The 24,690-nt window shown below is 38.2% G+C and overlaps 1 protein-coding gene across 1 annotated transcript; it reads right to left on the bottom strand.

Moving 5' to 3' along the window:
* Window positions 1-6,994: 6,994 nt before the first annotated feature.
* BLOC1S5 (biogenesis of lysosomal organelles complex 1 subunit 5) lies at window positions 6,995-16,971 on the bottom strand. The gene is made up of 5 exons (XM_041413251.1): window positions 16,823-16,971; window positions 15,558-15,640; window positions 13,191-13,320; window positions 11,370-11,428; window positions 6,995-9,079 (listed from the first exon to the last, which is right to left on the bottom strand). Exons 1-5 carry the CDS (start codon window positions 16,911-16,913, stop codon window positions 8,900-8,902), a joined length of 543 nt encoding a protein of 180 aa, XP_041269185.1. The 5' UTR covers window positions 16,914-16,971; the 3' UTR covers window positions 6,995-8,899.
* Window positions 16,972-24,690: the final 7,719 nt, after the last annotated feature.

Raw genomic sequence — 24,690 nt, 5'->3', positions numbered from 1 at the left:
AGCTACTGTGACATTTTGGGTAAAAGACAAAGTACTCTTATTACCTACCCTTTGCAGGTAGTAACCACCAGCCTACTATTCATAAAACATGGCATGAGCCATGAAACCTGCTAAAGTTCTTTGACCTTATTACTCATGAGATGCCTTCCAACTTTAAATCCTTGGAAAAAGCTAGTTTTGAGTTGTGATGAACTAATTAAATCTTGATACAGTAAATGGGACCACATCTTCACTATTTTATAAAAGATAAATAAATAGCTAAGTTGAAAACCTACAACAATTAATTCAATTTGACAAAGATCTAAATAGCATGGGCATGAAAATTCAGTGGCATGAGAACAGTGATTGCATTAATCAGATTTCCTCACCAGAGTTCAGGGTCATTATTTGAAAAAGGGACTACCTGCTTCTGTCCTCAAGAAGTCCTGCCTGGTTACAAAACCCCCAGACAAATTCTAGCTGCAGTGACGTTCATGTGAATTTTGCTAAAGGTTCAGCAGAAGCAGGATTTTGTCCTGTTTTCCCTGGTACAAATACAACACAATGTGGAGGCATGCAAAGCCCTCTGCTGAGTCCAGGTCTTTTTGGCCAAGCTATCCCTTGTAAATGCTGAATGTGCTTCCAGATGCTGAGTCCAGACAGACTCTGCAGCCTCTGCTGCTGTGCTACAAGTGATGTCACACGGCTCTGGAGCTGGTAAAGCTCTATCAAGTCCTCTCAAAGAAATAAGAAATTAAAAACAGCTATAAGGAAGGTTATATGAATACCTATATATTCTCATTCAATCAGAAATATCTCCCTTCTTAATTAAATGGAATCAATACCTTCACCTTTTAAGAATATTTTCTTCATACTCCATCCAGATTCAAGAATGACAGTAAATTCAATTAAGAGCTTCTAGTTTAATACGACTTGATTTTTGATGTGCATTGAACTGCACTTTCCTTGTTATCACTTCACAAATTTAATAGTTCAAGGTTCCCTGTGCTGCCTTGCTAAGATTCCTCCTGTTGGATCCAAATAAACACTTTTCAGAACTATTTTCCAATTGCTTGATTATTAAACATGTAAAGCAAGCTCTTCAAAGATCATCAACTCTTTTCCCAGGAGCAGCACTTCATTTTTTTATATGCCAATATAATGTCTATCATACAGTCCAAATTGCAATCCCCTCTAAGACCTACTCAAACACAAATTAATGAGTAAGCTGAAGATTAACCTGCAAAAGCAGTTATTATTATTAAAATCATTAAGAAAACAAAACAAAAAGAAGACGCACAAAATGAACACAGAAAGCAGATGCAGTAATTTCTGAGTGACAGACACTGGACCAAGATAATGCTGGTAAAAATGACACTGAGATGCATAAGAAAGAGATAAAAATGCTTTGTCATCACTCATTTTTTCCCCCATATGTTTTCCTGGAAGAGCACATTTCTGAAACCGTGTCACTGGCTTTACTTCACAGAGATAAAATGGGAAAACAATGTCTTTATTGTATTTTCCTATCTCTAAATAAATTTGATAAAGGTACTTTGCCATCAGGTTCCTGTTCCTTCTATGTGTAATTCCTGTGGTTGCTAATGAAAGCTCATTAAGAAAGAAGCCTTTGCCTGTCACTGGACAAAAGAGGATGTAAAAGCACTTCATTCTTCCTGCTCTGAAGGAAAACAATTTGCCACAGCCAGACCCCCCTCCCAGCAGTGCCAAGCACATGGTAATTTATTACCTCTGGATGTCTGATTCCAAGCGAAGGAAACTGAAATGTCATACCTTCATTCATAACACCGTCTCATGGAATTATTTTTTCCGGATTCCTGGGAAGTTGAAATATTTGAGAAGAATATCAGGAACTGTTGTTTTAGCCTGTTTGGTGAGTAGATAATTGCCTTCCAACTCTATTCTTTCAGGAAATGATGTGAGTGTTGCATTGTTCCTAGACGGGGGCAGCAATGTTTTTTAACAAGACACACACATACATATTTTTAAAAGAAACAAAACACAATAAAAACATGCAGTCTAACCACTGTACTGAACCAGACTTTTTGAATCTGGCAGAGATAAGGGGTTGGCCCAGACAACATGTCCACATTTCACATAACTCAGAGCATTCTTTAGAAGGGATGTAAGCAACACTTTTTGTTGAAGTACAAAAAAAAAGAGAAATTTCAAACAAAACCTTTTATGATGTGAGAGTAAAAAGCTCATTATGTTAAGTGATATCAAGCATGACCAGAAAAGACCCTAGGGAGAAATTACACTTTCTTTATTGGATTCTGTGGGACAAACCAGCCTGGGAACTTGAAAGCAGAAGGAAGGTGCACGTGGAAATCACATCATATATGAAGAATAATTCCTTACCATGTGAAAATTATTTGGAAATAGTTTTCAGCTAAAGTTTCTCTTTCTGGCAGCCTTTTCAAAGGGAGCACACTGAGGCAATGACCTACAGTAGCACTGACACAATGGCTGCTGGATAACCTCCTCACAGAGGTATGTGGTCTTAGTCCAGTTACGTGTCAACAGGCAAAATAGAAAGAGGACTGAAACTTGCAAGAACAAGCGCTCAGTTTGAGACTCTTTCTTTATTTTGACTAAAGATAATGGTGCAAATTTAACACCGTTAAACTTCAAAAGAAAAAAAGAAAGTTACACAGTTAAATTTTCACCATTTTTCAATTTCAATTTAATTTTTGACTGAAGTAAAATTGGGCCTGGAAACAGTGTACTATTTCTTCTAAGGGAGAGGGGTTTAAGGACTAAGGGACATCATAGAGGGACTCTGCTATGGCTTTCCATGATCCACATTGACCACCACACATTTCTCAAGGACTTGCATCCTCTAAAAATGAACTGAAGGAAGATTTTTGCATTTATTGACTGTGTGCTGATGGTGACCACCTCAGTGGCAAATAGAAACTGTACAACAATCTGTTGTGGTGGGCTCCATCGTCCATTTCCTCCCTATCCTCAACATGTGGCTAAAAACCAAAAGTCAATAATTAGACAGCTTTGTTACATAATATTCTGTTTGTGGATATTTTAAAGGAAATTGCATTTGCTATATCATCTGCAAGTTACAGCTGCAAGAAAATTTCAAAACACAATGCATCCTGGTCACCCCAAATTTATTATTTTTTAGTACATGTGTATATATTTTGAGGTTTGGTGTTTTGGTTTTTTGAGTCTTTTTACAACTAGAGATGGTAGCCAGTGATTAGGCCCACTTGTCCTGGATACATGGACACTGGTACACAAAAAAGTGTTAAATGAAATGGGAGAAAGGTGCTGTCCAACACTAGGTATCTGTGCAGTATTTGTATTCTGCACAAGGTGCCCCAGACAATAAATTCATCACATTGGCTGACAAAATGAGCATCTCTAAACTTGCCCAAGACACAAATATCACAGTCCTGTTAGCCTCAAGTACTTCATGATTCCAGAAAATTTTTCCACTCTGGTGATGTGGGCTGATTGCAGGCTGCTTATTCTAAAAAAAATCTAAATCCTTAAGACTTTGAGAGCTTGATAGTTAACTCCTCCTCAGGATCCCAAAAACTAATTTGTTTTTGAAACTAAGCTGCTACCTAGGCCTATTACTGTAATTCTACTTTACAATTTTGAACATTCATTGTTTAGTAAATAAAAGATGCTCAATTTTCTTTCAAATCAGTACACTGGAATGATGCACAGTATTTCCTACTTATGTAATTCAGCTTAGAAGGTTTCTAGTTGACATAGTAAATATTGGAACATATTTAGAGCCATCTGGAGAGGGGATTTTCAGGAACCGGAATTTATTTAATGAGGGCTAAAAACATCTGGAAAGGACAAACTTGTGTCCACTCATAAAGGACTTCCTATGACCTCAAGCAATCCTGAACTAAATTTGCCAGGGCTAAAGCTACTGAAATGTGCTGTGCGTGTTCTAGAACACATCCTAGCAAGAGGCATTTTTGCATATCCTACTTTGGGAAAGCACTGACTAGGGACCTCACAAGCCTTCCAAATCATGATGGCAAATTTATTTCACAATTAATTTAAAGACAAGTAAAAATGCTTATCCAGTTCCTGCAACATTTGCTGCAGCAATAACAAAGGTTTGGGTTTTTTTCCAGATTAAAGGACCAGATTATTGGGACCATATGTCATGAAATGCTGGATAAATTTATAGAATATGTCCATCTCAAAATGTGAGTAATGAGTACCAAGCAAAAGCCATAAATAGTGATTTGGTTCCCACTAAATTCCATTACATCACACTTAAAGCAATGTCTGATAAAAACCAAAACTACTAATAAAAACAATACAAATATATATGTATACTCAATTGCGGGTCTCCTTGTATCTACCCAGTGAGTCATCAGTGGGGAAAACTGTGGAAAAGCAAGGTTTTATTTTAAATTACAGTTTTAACATACAGTATTGTTCACCCTTCAGTACAGTGGTCTTGAAAGCTCATCTTGAAAGGGTTGTCTTTTTCTTCACCATCTAAGAAATGATGTTAAATAAAAATCTGAACTATCTATGTTCTGATTTGGCCCAGACTAAGCATAGAAGGCAGCAGATTGAAACTTAGCTGGATAATTGTACATGATTTCTAGTCAGGAAGTACAGGCCTGAGCCCAGATTTTCAAAGCTGCTGTTTTACACCCTCACAGGACTTCTGCAAAGTTTTCTTCTTTCTAATGCTCACAATTGGCTTGAGTAAATTTGTTCCTACTTTGCTCATTACTTATATAGGAAACCACCAAGGTACTGCAAGAAAAACTGTACACTCTGCAGAACTGGAAGGAACATGGATATGGAGTAATGTGTTTTTTGCAGGATTTCTTTCGACCGCTAGAAAACTCCCTTTCTTCAAAATAGATTTTGATGCTTCTGACTTCTGCCTTCTCTTTTAAGTGTCTACATTATTTGAACTTTTTGAACAATCTTTGACTATTAAACTATTTATGAAAGTTGTGGTAATCATTAACATCCTACTACAGCTGCTGCAATTCCATTTTCCTGCAAATTCTGCTGCACCTTGATACACAGACCAGAAGCTTGGCCAAGAGCACTGGGCATATTGCATCTATAATACTTTGAGAAGTCCGTTTCATTGTAAGCAATTAAAACAACTGGTCTGTTTTAAAAATGTGTGGAACAGTAATTTGGTTTGAAATTTGTATTTGCAGAAGATCCCATTTCTTTTTTATGGCATAGCACCCCTCAATAAGCTTAAATTTTTGCATCAAAATCTTCAGAAAATCTGATCCATTAAAACCAACAGTAGTGTTAGAATGCAGATCTTCAAAGTTTTAATTCCAACATTTAAGTCTGAGATTGTAATAATTTTTAATTAGAATGCAATAGAACTGCAGACAACATTGTTCACATCAGCACATGTTACATAAATAACTTTAAGAGTGTCCTGTTCTAACGGGGCAAATGCCACTGGTAAGTAGTGTCGCTTTATATTATAAAATGTGCAGTTTCATCCATCAAATGTCTTTTACTTACACAAAACACTGTGTTGCAGTTACAACTGAACAGCAGCATTTGTGTTTCATACCTCCCATAAAACCAGGATCCTCATGCTCCTTCTCCAGACTACACTGACACCTGCTGGGGAATTTTTGTCAACCTCAGAATCCACACCCTTGGGACGATATTCAGCATTTTTCAACTCAGCAGTGAACTGATTCAATTTACTGCCTGATCAATTTGCTGCCATGTATCTGCTGTATACTTTGACTTCTGAAAAAAACCCACAATTTTTGAGGAAAGATCTAACAAGCCATAAAATTATCAGAGAAGATGTGATGTTGTAACGATCTATCTTTTCTTTGAAATGTATTACCCAGCATCAGCACGGAAAGAAGCAGAGGAAGAACATATAAACCAGCACCCTCCCTCATTCCTAGGAATAAAATAATGTGGTAGGCTTAGATATAAAACATTCCAAGAAGAACAGCACTTATGTTGTTAACGTAAGGCAGTAAAAGAAAACCCCAAACCCTTAAATACCTGATTTCTTCAATTTGTTATTGCTCCTAAGCAGGGGCATATTTCATACAGCAGTTCCAAGGAAGACACCAGCTTCCTGCTATGTGTTCGTTAGAACAGAAAGACTAAGAAAATACTCCAGTGGTGACATGACACCCAACCCCACTTTCAGTTCCAAAGAAGATTTCTGCAAAATAAGCAGCACCAATACTTAAACAAAATGTTGTACACATAGTCTGGTATGAAAAGGATTGCAAATCTTACCTTTCATACTAGAAGCTAACAATATTGAGGACCTTTTTCAAATCCTATTGGAATCCAATGAAAACTTTTATCAGGTTTAAGAGGGACTAAATAAATCCTCAAGATTTTTATAGCTATGGAATTCAGTCCATTCAGAATTCATGTAAAATTGCAAGTATAGGGTGAAACACTTCCTTCATGCACCAATGGCATAAACCCAACTATTAAACTATTGATTTTTTTATCTCCCAAATAGCCAAGACTGTGAATAACAAAGTCTGGAATTTTGCAAAAAAAGTTGCACTGTGGAGAACTATTGTATTCAGACAGACCATAGTCCCACTTTGATAAAAAAATTCTGAACACAGAAATCTTTATCAGACAGACATACTGAGATAGTATTGGACACATCAGGTATTGACTGAGATTTTTTTTAAGCATTTGGACAGAAAAAAAGGTTTTCCTACAAATGTTGACAAGATGCTTCAAAGATGATTAAGCTTTTCCAAGCACCTACAGGGTATAATGCAAAAAAAAAGGTGAAAGTTACCAGACAAAATTTTTTCAGGAACAGATATTTTTCATTTACTCCCCACAATGAATAACATTGACCAAGAGGTAGACAGATTTTCAAGAAGTGTGTTTTCAAATGATCTCCAGCATAAAAGATTCTTCAGCATAAAACATTCTGAAACAGGAACACATTTTCAGTGTTAGTAATCATAAAGCTTTCAAAAAAATCAGGAGCACACATCCCAGGTTTTGGAAATACCACTTTATTTTCCAGTGAATATCCAAATGTAACACTTGCATCATTGCTTATGAACCATCAAATTGATGAAATACTAAAACCTACAGCTCCAGTGCACAGTTAATTAGATATCTAAATCTTAATAAAAATTATCAGTGCAAAAATAAAAATTAATTCAGTATGCAGTTAAATGCATTTTGTTACAAAATTTGGGCTTTGAGCACATACACATCAAATAATCTGGTAAGAGAAACCACTTCCAGTCTGTGCTCCAAACAAAACTATTCCACACCCAATTCTAAAGACAGGCAAGAAGTAATTTTTTCTTTTTAAATGAAGAGTCTGAGCTTAGTTACAACATTCATCACGGGTACACAAGCTGAGAAATATTACAGAAGTAACTCTCTATTCAGATAGGAGTTGTTCAAAAAAGAGGCTTTCCTATTTTTCATGTGTGGGATCCTTTTGAGACATCTATGTTTTTTCCATGTAGAACAGAAAATTCACAACATTCCAGCGTGCCCCAGTGTTGGCAAATCCTCTTTTCAGTCCAGATACACAATGATGATTGATGAAGCTGTTGGGCCCACGGTAGCAGGCAGAGCAGCTTGGCAGGAATTCAGTGTTATTGAAAGAAATCTGAAATACTTATTCCATCTCCTCTCTAACTTTAATCACACTATCAACATGCTGCCAGGAATGGAGCCTTGAAACCAAGCCATAAACCTACACAAGCAACCCTTGTTGCCATATTTCTGCTGCAATACAGGTAAAGTATAAATTCTGTTTATTTTTACCTGTTTCCATTCTACATTGGACACCAGCTAAATTATGGAAAGATATTTCCTGCACTAACGGTTAGCTTGCAGCAAATTTCATTAAGGTACTAAGTCTCATTTTCCTTGGTTAATGAACTGATTGAGTTAACTTCTGCAGTTCCACTGCTGGTAACTGCAAGTTTGGGATAAAGGACAGCAGTGCAGGAGCGCATTTCACATACGCTGTAAAAGTTGGTAAGAAAGCAGATCAGTACTACAGGCATTTAACCACTAATCTGCTCATTTGTTATGCTGATAAAGAAACAAAAATCTTACCCCAATTGCTTCATAAAGTTCTGACAAGCCTATCCTAAGTATACCAACAGGTGCCAAATATTTAAGGTAAAACTGTACTAGCTACAAAGCTAATACAAAGACTGATATGCTTCTCATGATCACTTTTTTAGCTTGTTTTGGCTTTGCTTAGAACAGTAAAAGAGATGCCTGAGACATTTACAGGGAGAAAAAAAGGGAATTGTTGACCAAGCTTACCTTACAATTTTTATGTTAACAAAAACCATTCAAATTGCAACTCTGCTTCATAATACTGAACATTCAGCCCAAAAGTTTGAATTACAATTGGATTAAAAATTCTGTTGAGACCTTTCACTGGTTAATCTTCAAAGTAAAATATTCCAAAAGACAGGTTTATTTTCTTGAAATCTACAAGCAGAATATAGCTTTCCCAGTGAATTCTCACCTAACTATGGCTGGAATCTATTAACCTACATTTTTGGGAAAGGGCTGTGGCTGCACACCAGGATAGCTGATATTACATTAGTCTCTGTTTTCCCAAATGATACGATAGTCTGCCGATGGGAGAGAACTCCAGTTTGCAACTCCCTGAGCTTGATGTAGTCACACAATTTTCAGTTCCACCTTCCAATAAACAAATAAATACTGGCATTCCACCTGCCCTGAACCAAAAAAGCATAGATAGGCACTTAAGTTGAAAGTATGCAAATCTTTTCTTCCCATACCAAGCCCGTAGAGGATATTCTCCTTTTTTCTATCAGCTTCAGCTTTCAAAAAAAAAGCTCAATTTAAGTCAGAAGCAACTGAGCATGGCACAAATCCAGCATTCTTGAAAAAGGTCTTAGAAAGAAGCATATTTGGCCAGTTCCTTGTCCATCTCAGAATACTGCTCTTTGAGGCGCTCCATAGCTTTTCTGTGCTCTTCGTCCACCTCCGCACGTTTGTTCTGCTGCTCTTTCATGAACTCCTCCCAGTGAGCAATGCACTTCTCCTCACGAGCCATCACCTTGTCTGCCTGAAGCTGACAGGAGGAAAATAGGAAGCTTTTAACAATCATTTCCATAGTAAAACAGCGGGGTTAATGAGAGCTATATAGTGTTAAAGTATCTGCAAACTAGCAGGAAAACATATGGAAAGGGGAAGCTAAAAAGAAAACATTTATTTTTGTATAGCCAACCCAAAACAAGTGGTAAAATGTTTGCAATCCTATTAATATGATTGTATTAGCAATGATACTATTTCTATAAAATACGGTAACAGAGATATTAAATGTTTTGAAACTGGCAGCTAGCGTTTCTGCTTTAGCCAGCTAGCTCTCACTGTGATTAATGTCTTCCTTTAGAAATAAGTTATTTTTCCCCTCATATTTTCCTACTGCTTGGCTCCTGCTAGGTCTAATTCCATTCACTATCTTATCTTGAAAAAAAAAAAGTCTAGATATCTAGAAAAAGAGATCATACACACCTCCAATGCACATGACAAAACACAATGTAATTCTGTGGACTGCTTGCAAGCTGTATTGACAGTCTGGCCCCCTTACATTACAAGTGCAGAAGCCAATATAAACCTAGGCAGTTGTTCTTCCATTTGCTCCATCACCCAGGAAAACAGAGGATTAATCCTTCTTTTTTTAGCCCTTCTCCTTTTCAGTGTACCAGCAATGACTGTTTCTTATGTGTGGCATTTTTGTCACCTAAAAGCACTGGGAACCCATTTATGTATTCTTAAACACTCTCTGCTGCTCTTCAAGATCACACAGCACAGGCTAAATGCATGACCTTTTTCAGTGCAGCTTTTGATACACTTTAACAACATTATGCCAAGATCCATTTTGTTTGCACCCAATACAGTAACATCTCCTGAAAAGATACACCAGGGCTTAGTCAAACTAACAGTTTGACAGGTACACACTACTTTGTATTCAACAAGTTTTGCAACATTGAACTTTTGAAACATTTGAAACCTTTTGACACAATTACACATCACCTACCCAAACCTAACACTACTTTGTGCTAAAAATCTCATTATTTCTTCAGAACACATAATTTCAGAACAGTAAGAAAAAGGTATATTCTCTTCAAGTGGCTGCACTACAATGACAACTTTTACTATATTTTTTAAAAAGTTACCTACATGTTACTACTCCCATTTGGAAAGTTTCAAGCCAGAAAGTTGTACTATGCAAACTTTAAGAAATGCTATGAATCCTGGCTACCTATAATTACTCTTCCACTACATATTAAAAGAAAAAAAAAAAAAAAGAAAAAAAAAAGGGGGGAAACATACAGCTAATATTTTTTAAAAAAGAACAGTCACCATTCTTACTAAATGACGGTTCATTTTCTAAGTTATAAATTTCTTTATTAAAGTTTTACTTCAAACAAACAGTAGCAGAACTATAAGAATTTCCTACCTCTCTATGAGTATCTACTCTAGTGTGAGACACAAGCAAACTCTGTCAGTGCTCAGACATGTGCTGTTTGCCCAGTACCAGTATTCAATTGCAAATGGACTGCCCATCTTCATCAGTTGCAAAAAAGGAAAGAAAAACATGACTATCAGCTTACATCCATGAATGCACAGCCTGTTTTGCTTGATGGCTATGGAAATGTCTTTGGTTTTTCCTGAACTAAATTATAATCAACAGCATTTTGCAAGTAAAGAGATAACACAGGAATACAATAAAGAAGTAGGATTGGGAATACGTGAAACTAATTTCATGTATAATTTTCCAGGTTTCAGATTCAGAGCACATGTATTTCAAATAAGCAAAGTGTAGCCAACTGAAAAGGTTCCAATGATTCGCATGTTCCTATAATATACCTCTTCATTAAATATCCCATCCACAAGTGAAAAAAAACACTTCCTTTTCAACAAGCAATATATATAATATGGGCAATGTTCTCAGCTAACTAGGAAAGATTTACATTTCCATTCTGGTAGGTTAGTAGATGTTTTTTGTTCCACAGAAAATAAGCTTTTTTTAATATTTAAGCTTTCCCTGTATGTGACAAATGTTATAGTCTGAGCTAGGAGGGAAAATAAAGCAAAGGAAATAAAAAAAATAGTTTCCATATATCAGGAGATTGTAGAAAGAGTTAGCTAGATCCATTAACTTTGCAGTGAGCAAAGTACAGAAATCAACCCAAAAGAAGTTTCACTGCCAGTATATAAGGGATAGAAAAATATGTTTTTAAGTTTTGCTGCACGAAGGCAGACAAACTTGCTGTGAAGCACAAGACTCTCAGATCACAAAATAAATATCCATCCATCCATCCATCCATCCATCCATCCATCCATCCATCCTTTACCTTTCTTGCTTCACACTCCTTCTCTTGGAGTCTATGGATCATAGCGTTGGCAGCTTGCACTGAAACAACAAATTGCAGTAGATCAGTCTGCTGCTGGAAATAAAAGGAATTTGCCAGAAAGGGATTTAGAAGATGCGAGGCTGTTGCAAGGTGAAGATTATATCCCACTGTGTCACTTAACTCTGCCCAAGAGCCACCTGTACTTGCAGAAAATGCTTTACACTTAGAAAAGTAAGCAGGCTTATTGCAGAGTTCAACCTCTGTATGTTCCAGAAGCCGAAGGCAGAAAGGCAGTGAGGTCCTCTTGTGCCCACACTCTTAGTGTTGCTGATGAGCTGGAGTGCACTGCTCAGCACCTCAGAAGACATCAAAAACCACTCTCAAGTCAGCAAGTAGAAACAGGTGATCAAACTCTAACTCTTAAGTTAGTTGAGTTTTGGGTTTTTTTTAAATTTTTTCCCCATCAGCTGTGTATAGTGTTGCTGATGAGCTGGAGTGCACTGCTCAGCACCTCAGAAGACATCAAAAACCACTCTCAAGTCAGCAAGTAGAAACAGGTGAACAAACTCTAACTCTAAAGTTAGTTGAGTTTTGTTTTTTTTTTTTTAATTTTTTCCCCATCAGTTGTGTATATACTCCACATGTACAACATTTTTATGCTCTTTAACATCTTTACGAGTCTCTTCTCTCCCAGACTAAGCCTGGGAAAACTTGCCAATGGAAATAGGAACTGTATTCCGATGCACTTCCCCCTCCCACCCCCACAACTTATTTAACACAGAATTAATTACACTAATTTCCCAAGCAGCAACTGGATGCAGTCCTGGACAACTGACTCAAGCTGCTGCTGCTCCAGAGGTCCCTTCCTACCTCAACTATTCTGGGATTCTACTACTGAAAATGTACTGCACAACTGGCCATGAGAAAGCCAGGGAACAGAACTGAAGGTTCACCCCAGTTAGATGGTATTAGGATGCCTTATAAGTTTCAATGTTTTCCTGCAATCCTTTTGGTGTGGAAAGCACCATCTACCATTTGCTATTCTGCATATGCCAGATGCCATATAAATAAGTTATAGGAAATTAAATGCTTATACCACATGCCACACAAATTGTAACAAAACCCACAGTGGCATGTTTCAACTGCATAAATTTGGCAGCTAAAGCTGTGTACCCACACTCACTTAGAATCTCTTTTGAAGAAGCCAAATCCTGCTAAATGAATAATGGAAAAAAACCCACAATTTAAAAACTAGTATAAATTTCAAACATTCTTTTAAAATCTGAGCAGTAAAGAAATATATTAATAAGGATGAAACTAAGATTAGCATGCAATTACTATTACTTCACAATTTGTGACTGAATAATAATAATAAACTTCATAGCTATACAGCAGAAAGTCTTGTTTTAAGGGATTTAAGGGAGACAGTATTATGCACTCCTGTGGGAAAATTAAGAAACTTGAAGTTCACATCGCAGCATGGTTGCAAAAAAACAGGAAATTGAAATTTTGTCCATGGCTTTAGTCAATATGGAACAGTTTCCAAGTGGGTAGGAAAAGAATGAGCTGAAACAGCTTCTACTTAAATCAACAAAAAACTTTAATGTAACCTTAACAAGAGCTGATTGGCTGGACTATTATATATAAAAAAAATCCCTGTTGTTTCCCTTTCAAAGTTGCACAGAAGTGAGAACAAAGCAGATAAAGAATAGAAAATTACACAAGAGTGGTAATTTTTTAACAGATCATATTTTGAATCCAAGCTACTTAAATTACTCCTCAAAATGATGCATCAAGAGCAATAAGAAGCAACCTGCTTACATCTCTTGAAGGTTTCACTCAAGTTGTCTTGCATTGCCTGCTCACACTTTGGAAGAACGCGCTCGTTTGTTTCAAAGATCGTGTTCTTGAGATTTTCAAGTACTCGCAGTTCTCGGAGGCCACGTTTTTCCTGCCACAAAAATGAAAGAGAGTGAGTGGCTAGCAAGGGATTCTACTTCACAAATTAGAGATGGTTTCCCAGTAGATAAACTAATAGCTTTATCTCAAAGACTAGACCATTGTCTACTGAAGTGCTACTCTACTTCTTTAACAACATAGATAAAATTGCCAAAAAAAGAGAGCAATGTTCCATTATTCTCATTAAAATACAAAAATCCTCTGAATGACCCCTCTGGCCCTTGTGAGAAAAGACAGTATTAACTATTTGCACACTGTGGGGAAAAATGTCCTGTTTTGTATAGATAATTTACAGCATCTCTGAAACAACAGACAGCAACAGAGCTTGAAAGCATTTCATTTTTATAACTCAGTTGGTTACTGAGAAATAGCATATTAGTGATTCTGCTTGCTTGATGTCTGACCCTCCACATTTAGTGTGGCAGGAGGTGAAAACAATGCAAGAAAAATTGTTTTTACTGAAGTAAAGCAATGAAGCTCATTAAAAATTAATATAATACAGCTGACTAAAGAGGCAGCTCATCTAGATCACTACTCATCATGATTAATTACAAGTACAGCAAAATCTTGTTTAACTGTCTAAATTTACAAAATAATCTATTTTTCTGAAGCCACAGCACTATTCCCACTCTGAATTCCACCAGCATTTTACTTTAGATAAAAACTCTACATAAAATAAAAAATATTCTATCACATGAAGTGGGACAGGGATCACCACACCCATTTTGTAACTTCAGAAACAGAGGCATGGACAAGCAAAACTCCTTAATTAAACAGGCTCCAGATTTCCTGAATGAAAATCTCCATTCCTTGCACACTAGGTGCTAATCATTGAAAAAATAAGCACATATCTCAAAGTTAGAAGCAAGTGGGATTTTTGGGTGCTGGTGGTCCTAAGCCCACTTAAAAGAAATTCTGAATTGCAAAAATTTAAACAATCCTCCACTTTGCTATTTCCCCCCCATAAACGTATAAACCAGTAACTAAATTTCAATAAAAGATTTAAGAGTATATTAAATTTGTCTCAGAAACAGAACAAGACTTCAGGCGAAATGAGACAAATATATGAATTATCAACCTAAAGATAAAAGTTCTAATTTTGTCCATGAGTTCAATATTTTCCTTCCTGCGGAACAACATTTAAAACTGCTTACTGTATCCTACAGCTTAGTTATGGAAAGCAGAGAAAATAAATAATTTCTTATGACTCTCAAGTCCATGTGACACAGATCTGATGAGAGTTTATTTTATATCCTTATTTTGCTAAACCAGCAGAGACAAAATAGACCTGCTTGAAATATAAGCTACAATCTAGGTTATGGGGGGCTGAGGGCGAAAGACATTTTAATGTCATTACAATCAGTTCTGCATACTAGAATTTGAGGTGTAGCTGCATTTTCAGTGACATTTTTTAATTCCACGTCCTGTAAGAAAGAAAATCTATACAGAAACAGCCTTTTGCTGGCATAGGATTCAAATTTTCTAAACTTTTGCTGCCATCTTGTGGAAACCAAATTATACTTTCCAGGCTAAGCTGTACATAAACACTTCTAGACATTCAGTACTTTAGCCTAACTTGCAGCCAACCAAATAACAGTTAATCAATTTTTAATGATTTTATTACTTTGCACAAAGCGTTCCTCTACCAGTAGTATAAGTGTCTTTTGTGTAATGAAAATTTAAAAAAAAAAACCAAACAAACAAAAAAACCAAACAAAAACAAAAACAAAAAAAAAAAAAAACCAACCCAAAAAAACCACAAACAAAAACCAAAAACAAACAACAACAACAACAAAAAAACCTGTGCTAGCTGAATCCAGCTGAGGCACAAAGTAGCTTCTCAAAGAGATGTAAACCCACACTGGCCAACAATACTTTCCTTGAACCAACTGGATTTCTCTAAATGTTAGGACTACATTATTCTCCTACATCAATATTTTTGCCAGTCTTCTGCAGAAAAAAAAACAAAACAAAACAAAAAAAACCCAAAAAACACCCCTAAAAAACCCATAAGTTCTTTTCAAAAGTTTTAAAAGAAAAAGACCTAAATTACTGCCTTGTTTGCTAAAGATGCAGACATATATTATAGGTGTGTTATTTTTGGAAAAAAAAAAATCCATGTCAAGCCCTTTTGAAGAAAGTTATATACCTACTATGATATCTAAAAGGATGCTAAAGCTGTTCAAAGTTTCAGACCCTGCCAGCATCCAAGAAGATACAAATACTTACTTCAAATTCTTTAACAAAGTAACGTATTTCTCCCTGAATTACTGGTCGGTGATCCAGCAGTCTTGAATAGACTTCCCCGACATCTAGGAAGTTAATGAAAGACAGAATTTTAGTTTTTCTCTCACTCTTGCACCAGGCAACACAACACAGGCAGCACACTGTACCTCAGTGTGAGGAAGGCCTATTGCTCACCAAGTACATAAAAAAGAGCACCAGAACAGAATTTGTAGGGTGACCTATGTATCCAGCAAATGCCCAGTTTAGATGAAACACAATAAACCAGTATTCCAGATACCAAAGACACCTTTCTGTGAAGGTGAACGCTCTCCTCTGTGGCTCAGCACCCTTTGTCTCAATCCTCTTTCTCTTCAGTACAGCTTCCATATCTGATTTTTAGTGCTGGTAAAAGACCAGCGCTAAACACTGCCGCTTAACAGAGATCCACAGAGTACGTGTGGGAGTCTTCAGCAGCAAGAGACAGGAGGAATCCTCACTACAAAGGAAAACTGTCAGCATTTTCATGTATTCTAGGGCCAGACTTGAAACTGAGTCTTGGGAAAGAGTATTTGCTATTTAAATATGTGTGGAGAAACAGGCTTGCCTGTCACAAAGAAAAAGCCTGCTGAATGGAAAAGCACTGTGAGAGCATAGCAAACATTGTTTCAAGAAATATACAATGTAGTCCCAAAAAAATACTAAGGTACTGCCATCTAAAGGATGCATTCTCCTGCCTCATCTGATGGACCTGCCCTGTGGCTCTACTGTATGCACCTGTGTTTGTTCAACACCCTGAATCCCTCCATGTTCAAAACTGTGCAGAACGATTATTTACAAATTGGGGAAAGTCATGACTGCAGTAAATAATGCATGGGCTAAGCCACTACTCACTCCAAATGCTTCCGAGCACTGATTAACCCAACAAAACTTGGGTGAACAAGACCAAAAGTAAGAACTTCCCAGGAAACTCCATGCCCGTGGCAAGGGCCTCGGTGGCCGACTCGGCTCCCGAAAAACATCCACAGAGACACCCTGGTTCCCAGTTCTGACAGGCAGAGCCAGCTAAGCCTGCCAGGTGTCCAGCTTTAAACCTCAGCACACGCCGGAGGGCTGGAGGGCGCTGGAATCCCGGAGAGAGCTGGACGGGCCCTGGGAGGTCCCGGCACACCGCAGCCGCTCCCGGGGCCCCCGGGCCGCCTCTCCGCCGCTGCCGCGGAGTTACACAGCGGGCCCGGCCCCTCCGGGGGCCCGCACCGCTCCCTCCTTACCCTTTATGATGGGCTGGATCGGGGACCCGGCGGCCGGAGAGTCCCGTCTCCTGTCGCCGCGGGCGGGGGACGCGGGGCCGGCCCCGCTCATGGCGCTCGGCGGCGCCACGTGAGATCATCGCGCCGCGACGGCCGCCCCGAGCCCGCCCAAACCCGCGGGCGGGGACGGCTCCTGTGCGGGAGAGACGCGCACGGCTCCGGAGAAGGGGCTGGAGGCATGTCCTGTGAGGAGCGCCTTCAGCGGGCTGCGGGTGTTTAGCGTGAGGCGGAGGAGGCTGGGAGAGACCTTACTGCTGTCCACAAACGCCTGAAAGGATTTATTTAAAAATAAATTTATTATAATGATTTATTTAAAAAAATATAGATATTGATCTAATACCGATATCCAACTGTGACTCTCTAACAGTTTAAAGTTAGAAAGTGCATGCTCATGGCGAGGCCGGGCAGCGCGACGGATAGCTCCCAAATACACACCGCAATTTACAGGTGATTACAGACAGAGTCCTTTTATCTATACAAGTCTTGAATACCCAAAATACAAATACATATTCAAAATTTTGGTACATCCCATTCCCCGTTTCGTGTGCTAATTAGCTCAAAAGCTATGAAGCATGTGTAGTTTGTTCCTTGAAATGGGTCGGTGGTCCCTTTCATGGGGAGGGGTCCCAAAATGAGGAAGTAACTGAAGTCTTCCTCGTTCTGACCTTTCTACATTTTCAATGCAAATATGACAAATGAAGACTTGGTAGAACTCCCATTCCCTGTCTTCAATTGATTTCAGAACAGAGGAGGTCTACAATTGTCTCATGTTCCTAAAAGCTATTTATCAGTTTCTATTTTCTTCATTATAAGAAGAAAAACCCAGCTAACCAAACATTGTGTTGACAAGCAATTAATTATTAGTTAACTACTAACTCTTAACTTCATCAAGGCTTACCTATTTATTTTAATTAACTCCAATAAGGCTTAATTCTAACTAAAATCTTAGCTCCTCTAAAACTTCTAAATACCTTAAAGTTTATGTTTCATAACCAGGTGGGGTCAGTCTCTTCTCCCAGGTGACCAGCGACAGGACAGGAGGACATGGCCTCAGGGTGTGTCAGGGAATGTTCAGGTTGGACATCAGGAGGAATCTCTCCACAGAAAGGCTGATTAGATTAGACACTGCCATGGGCTGCCCTGGGAGGTGGTGGAGTCACCGTTCCTGGAGGTGTTTAAGGAAATACTGGACGTGGTGCTTGGTCGAGTTGGCATGGTGGTGTTTAGTCATAGGTAGGATCTGATGATCTCAGAGGTTTTTTTCCAATCTAGTTGATTCTCTGATTCAGTAATTATAGTAAGAGACATACATTAATCCACCCGGCTTCTAGGTGCAGCAAACGTGCATAACAACTGCTGGACATGCAGGCTACAAATAAGCCAACATAAATTAAAAAGAGCAGCAGTTTCTTTTTCCAACTATTAAAAAAAAAAAGCACAAATTACAATCTAGTTGATTCTCTGATTCAGTAATTATAGTAAGAGACATACATTAATCATCCTGGCTTCTAGGTGCAGCAAACATGAATAACAACTGCTGCACACATAGGCTACAAATAAGCCAACATAAAGAAATTAAAAAGAGCAGCAGTCTTTTTCCCCAACTATTAAAAAAAAAAAAAAAGCACAAATTACATAAAATCCCTGTACATTTTTTTAAAAATCTATTTCAGAGTAGAAGACAGGCTCTCAGTATGAGAAACACATGGAGCTCCTGGAGGAGGTCCAGTGGAGAGCTACAAAACTGATTAGGGGACTGAAGCATTTCTTACAATGAACTGCTGAGGGAACTGGGCTTGTTCAGCCCTGAGAAGAAACACCTGAGAGGGAACCTTATCAATTTCTATCAGTATCTGAAGGGAGGGTAACAAGAAAATGGAGCCAGGCTCTTCTTGGTGGTGCCAAGCAAGAGGACAAGAGGCAATGGGCAGAAACTGATGCACAGGAAATGCCTGGGTAAGAGGAAGGAGTTCTTTACTGTGCAGGTGACTGAGCACTGGAACAGATTGTCCAGAGGTGGAGTCTCCCCCCCTGGAGATACTTAAGTGCCTTCTGGATGCAATCCTGTACCAAGTGCTCTGGGATGACCCTGCTTGAGCAGGGAGGTTGGACCAGATGAACCACCGAGGTCCCTTCCAACCTGACCCATCCTGTGATTCTGTGAGAGCATTAGGATATTTTCAATATACTTCCCCTCCCTCTCAGCCACTTAGAAATTACAGTATATTAACTTGTGTTTGTGACATTTTTCTTCCTGCTACTCAATAATTTCTAGAACAGGTTGATTCTATTTAGGCCATCACATCAAGTTTGTTTCTTCTTTTACACACTTCTTAAAAAAAAAAAAAATCTGCAATACATACCACACTTCTCAATGTCATTGTATGGTCAATGAAGAATAAACTGGACCAAAATTCTGCTATAGCTACTGCAGCCTTCAGTGTCTTGAAGGCTTCCTTCCTACCTGCAATACCAGAAAGGTGCCAGTTTAGCTGGAACAATTACTAGTTTATTAGCAGAAAAGAGGAGTAGTATGTACTCTTTGTTAGAAATTAGTTCTACCCATATTCTACTAGCTTTTGTAAGTGGGAGCAATTGTGTGGCTCAGGAACAAGGGGAACTTTTTAAAAGCTGTTTGAACTGACACAAAAAATGATTATATTATGAAATCCTGTGCCACATCACAAAAGCTTGAAAACTGCTCATGGAAATTACTATATGAGGGTTTTTTGATAATGTCTATAGTCTTCTAAACTCAGGCTTAAAAATGAGTTAATTGGTTTTGTTGAAACAATCTCCCCCAAAATCAGGCCAAATATAGCTGGAACCCGTCTAAATCATAAAATGATTCTTACACTGGGAAGTGTTCAATACTTCAACTAACATTATTATTAAATTTAGCATGAGTATATAATGTAAAATAGTTTTTCACTCCTTCATTTTTACATAGTCTGTAAGTATTACATTAATTAGGCAATTAGTAAATATAAGAATTACTTCAAAATAGTTCCCTTCTACATTATCTGTTTCCTGAAAGTGACCAGCTGTTGCAATTAGTATTTTTCCACCTGAATCCAAAACATGTAAGCATTTGACAATCACCAGTAAATTATAGTCACGCTCATATATTAATAATATCTGCAGGATATTCCAGCTGGCTTAATCAGCACTATTAATTTGGGCTAGAATTGTACAAATCTTATTTTTACCCTTTCCAGCTTAGCTGCCATCCTTTCATAGCCTCTCAGACAAATTATTTGCCCCTCTAAGCCCTATGCTCCAGCTTCTTATTTAAGAAGGAAATCCTGTAGTTAAGCAGCTTTGTAACTACTGCATTTCTAGGAAAGATTTTTTTACATCATGACTAATGTCAGGTTCAGAATTATGGGTCTGCAACAAGAGCAAATCCTGTGACAGATAGTTGCATTGGTTTCTAGGACTACTGTTCTGAAACCATTCCTCCTTTGTTTGAATAATGTTTTTTGCTTTTTTTTTAATTTTTTTTTTTTTTTAAGAATATGCTATTTGTTGCATTTATGCCTGGTTTTGTTTTTTGTTGCCCTGCTTACTCTCATTGCCCAGTCAAGCTTATTTTCAAAACATATTCTAAAGAAATTAAGGAGGACTTAAAGAGGTGATGGCTATAAAAAGACAATACTTGTGGAGCCCCTAACCTGTCAGTTTGTAGAAAGTAGTCATCAAGTCACAAAAATATGGAAATAGCTATGGCTTGCAGCATGAAAATCAACATATGTAGTCATCATGTATTTTTTTGGAAGATAGGCTAAACAACCTCTGTCATTTTTGCCATGCAATGGAACCCGCTTTCCCTTTTAGGGATCACCCTGCCACTTCCCATTAGCATTAGCAGCACTCTGAATTGCAGAATCTTCAGATGAACGTGCCGAGTCCTGTCATTTCCCCCACAGGCTGTCTGGCGATGATAATCCATGAAAGGATTATTTCATCCAAGTGGCGGTGTCCGAGTCAAATGCCGGCAACAGGCAGGAAAACCCAAACCTGTTGAGGCAGACATCTGCCCAGATGGGAGGAATCGGAGTGACGGCCCTTAAGAGGGCGAGGCGGGGGACATACTTTGTGCCAGCAGAATAAGTCCATGGGCTGCACCCGTGATGGGAGAGCAGGACCACGATCGTGATGGCTGGAAGTTTGCGGGCTGCGATGCCGATGCTGGCCGAAGCAGGCCCCAGGCTGCGCTCTTTGGAGGAGTGCCTTGTCACATTAGCCGGGCGGCCACCGTGTTTGATGCTCAACCTGGACAGACAGGCCTGCCAGGCAGAAACTGCTCAGGCAGATGATGCTGGGGAGGACAAAAATGATCCAGCGCAAGACTGAGAAGACAGATGACACCCAGCAGGAACAGCAAGCCAAATCTGCAGAATCCACAATGCAGCTGGCTAGCCCGGGGCTACCTGCCTCTTTGAAGAGGAATAGACATTACCTACGAGCTGTCAAATTAGATCACCAGCCTGAAAATGCTGAAAGAGATTTAGTTCTTCCAACAGAGAAGGGAAAGTTTAATGGATGAAAATCTTCCTAAAGGGGCCAAGGTAGTGTGGGAGGGGAAAGGGGAATCCTTCAGATGCAGCAACAATGAAAAATTAATCACCTCCTGCCTGCCTGCAGAGTGAGAGATGGGATGCGCGGTGTTCTGTGGCAGCCACGCCGGCTGTAGTCACTACCAGCATGGAAAATAAAGGCCACGCCTGCAGGAATGCACACAGAGCAGCAACAAGTAATGCTTGCTACAAAATCGATCCCCCTTTCCAAATCTGTGATATCTTTATGTTGCCCTGGAGCTGGGCTCTGAGGTATGATACATCTCACATTCAAGACATGCAGCAGTGGGTTACAAAAGCCCAGTCTGAATCTGAAATCTCAGCAATGCAAAAGGTGCATGATAGCATTTCCCCTTTAATTTCTTTGCAATAAAATTCCAGCACAAAGAAAATGTGTGTAATTGAAGTAAATTTTTATAAATAAATAGAAAAAAATATTAAGATTACCAAGTCAGTAAGCATGTGCTCAGGTGTATGGTGAATATGAAACCTGGCATTTCCATCAAGGACAGCAGCAGCATCATCCTATTATAGATGCAAAGAAGAAACACTGCTCTTAGGGGGAAAATATTAAATGTAGCAATCCATTAAGCAGCTGCATCATTGCAATTACACTTTGAAGTTAAAGACTGTGAAGCACACCAAAGATTAAAAGTGGTGATAAGATTAAAAACCAAAAGAGGAAAAAAATCAAATAGGCCTATTGATCCCTCTTTCTAGCCAAAAAAAAAAAAAAAAAAAAAAAAAAAGAAAAAAAATCACAAGGTTCTGTACATACATATAATTGTAAAATCAATTCGTGGCCACACCAAGCAAATCTACTTGAAAAATCTATTCCCAGCTTCAACATTCATGTAGCAGACAAACCATAAATCACCTGCAGAGATGCAAACAAGATGCTAGCAGATCAGAAAGAATATGAACCAGACTTCTGAATAGAAGAGTTTACACTGGATTTCTTAATGATTTTATAGTTCTATCTATTCCTTTATTTTTGTTTCTCTCAGCTAATCGCTTTTTAAGTACTTTGTCCTCTTCCAAACCAACATGTCTTTTGATCATCTATTGTTTTTTTTTAACCAAGCAGAAAATAAGAGATAGCCAAGTTCTACTGCTCTTTCATCTGTAATGTTACCTGGGTGTATTTCACAGACAAAACCACTTCTAAGACACATTTTCATATAAAATAATGAATACAAATGAATGTCTTATTTGAATTGCAAAGTACATCTACATTAAATCTTACTTAAGAGTCTCAGCTCCCTGCGAGTAACCCAGGATCCACACCCACACTGAAAGGTCCAGATTAATCTTCCATTTGCTATAATTGAAATTAATGTGTATTTGTGTGAGAGTGAAACAAAGTGAAGTTATAGAATTATTTTGTCAAGATACTCCAAAGCAGTAACACTTATTGGGAAGTCCAGGGTGCACCTCACTTTAAAAATCAGCTCCCCATTTTGAGGCCTATGTGCTTCCAAAGATTCAGCCAGTAGCATGAAATTCCTGAGAAGTCTACTTTAGTTTACAAATGTTTTGAAGAGGGCTGGATAGACCATAGAGAAGGAATACAAGACAAAAAAGATTAAAAATATGTGAAAATACCACCTCTTGCAGGCAAACAGCTAAGGCATTTGCTAGGAGATTTCACTGGTTAAAGATTCACTTTCTACAAAAAGAATCTTGGGAAATTCAATGGGTGCAAACAAGCAAGTACTTACGTGGGTGAGGTGAAGAAAGGTAACAAAAGTGGCTGGACTGGACTCTTTCAAGTGTGAACCAGAAGTGATACCTTCTAACTCATTTTCTGTGTGAAACACTGACACCAGCCTGGAAGGTAAATCACTCATGACCAGAAACACGACAGAAACTATGTTACACATTTAAGCTATCACAAATAATTTCTTTAGTTTTGCTGCCCAAAAGCCTTCACTTTGGTTCCATTTGAATGGTCAGATCTTCTTAGTCCCCATGTCTAAACTGGAACTATTTTTTGTTTGTTTAGTGTAATCTTTCCAAATTTCTCATTCCGGCTCACTCTTTCCCAATCCTGTATTAAACCTGGATTTTTCTATAAAATCACTTTTTCCCAGTTACAAGTCTTAGAGCAAGAAACACCCCTAGAGACTTCAGAAGTCAAACTGAGCCCTCACTTAAAAGTGAAGTTACACACACAAAGACAACCAAAAATTATCAGCACATTTCTAACATATCTCATGCAATACCTGAACACCTGTTTCAACCTGTTGGGTCTAAAGCAGTCATCCTGGCATCAAGGGGAAAAAGACAAAGTGCTAAGTGTAGGATTTCACTGAACACTTACAATTATCATGTTTATTTCACTGTTGAATTCTTCTGTTGCTGAAAGGTTGTCATGCAGCACTATCTCACCATATGGCAACACACTCAAGTCCCAGGGGCACATACTTATAAGACCATAACATGTCAGGCCCCTTGAATAAATTAGAACAATTATGCAAAATAATAATACTGCAATGATGAGATACATTAACAAATGAAAGTGGTGCGGTTCATGAAATGCTGTGAAAATAAATTCCACACATCACTGTGGTCATCATCATCAAAATGCAAAGCAACGAAAGTAAAACATCACAGTGCCCTTCAGCAACTGCAGTTTTAAGAACGGAGAAAGGGCTTGCAAGGGAGAAAAGTCTCTTTCACTAATGTTCAGTGAAAGTACAATAAAATATTACAGAAAGAGGAAGTAGCTTTAAAAGCAGCTGAACATTTAACCATGCAAACCCTTTACACAGACCATCAATGTTAATTTGAGAGCTCCCACTACAAATCCCATCTTTTAAAATTATGAAGCATTGTTGTAAAATATGTACCTCATACAGTCTCAGACCAACTCAGACAGAACTGTGTAATTTTTTTCAGAAGTCTTCTTACAGATTTATTTGTCCTTGATCAAAAGGCATTAGATAGAAAGGGGGAGAGGTAAGAAAAATCAATACCATCTGGTTTTCCCAGTCATCTCTCTAAAGGCAAAGTCTCAATTCATCCTTCTTTGCTTTTAACCCTCTATCCCCTAAAGTTTCTCCAAGCAGGGGAAAGAAAATTTAATTATGCTCAAGCTACTATACAATAATGACCAAATGCCTTTTAGATAATAGAGAGTTAAGTATTACTAATCCACTTCTAAACATTTCATCTTTCTACTAGGTGAACTTTTTTTTTAACATTTCAGCAGCAAGTAACACTTTTGTTCTACACCAGAGAAAACAA

This window comes from Onychostruthus taczanowskii, unplaced genomic scaffold, assembly GCF_017590055.1.
Source record: "Onychostruthus taczanowskii isolate IOZ18803 unplaced genomic scaffold, ASM1759005v1 scaffold40, whole genome shotgun sequence".
Taxonomy (NCBI): domain Eukaryota; kingdom Metazoa; phylum Chordata; class Aves; order Passeriformes; family Passeridae; genus Onychostruthus; species Onychostruthus taczanowskii.
Note: the sequence above shows the minus strand (reverse complement) of the source record. Positions and strands in the feature narration are given on the sequence as shown.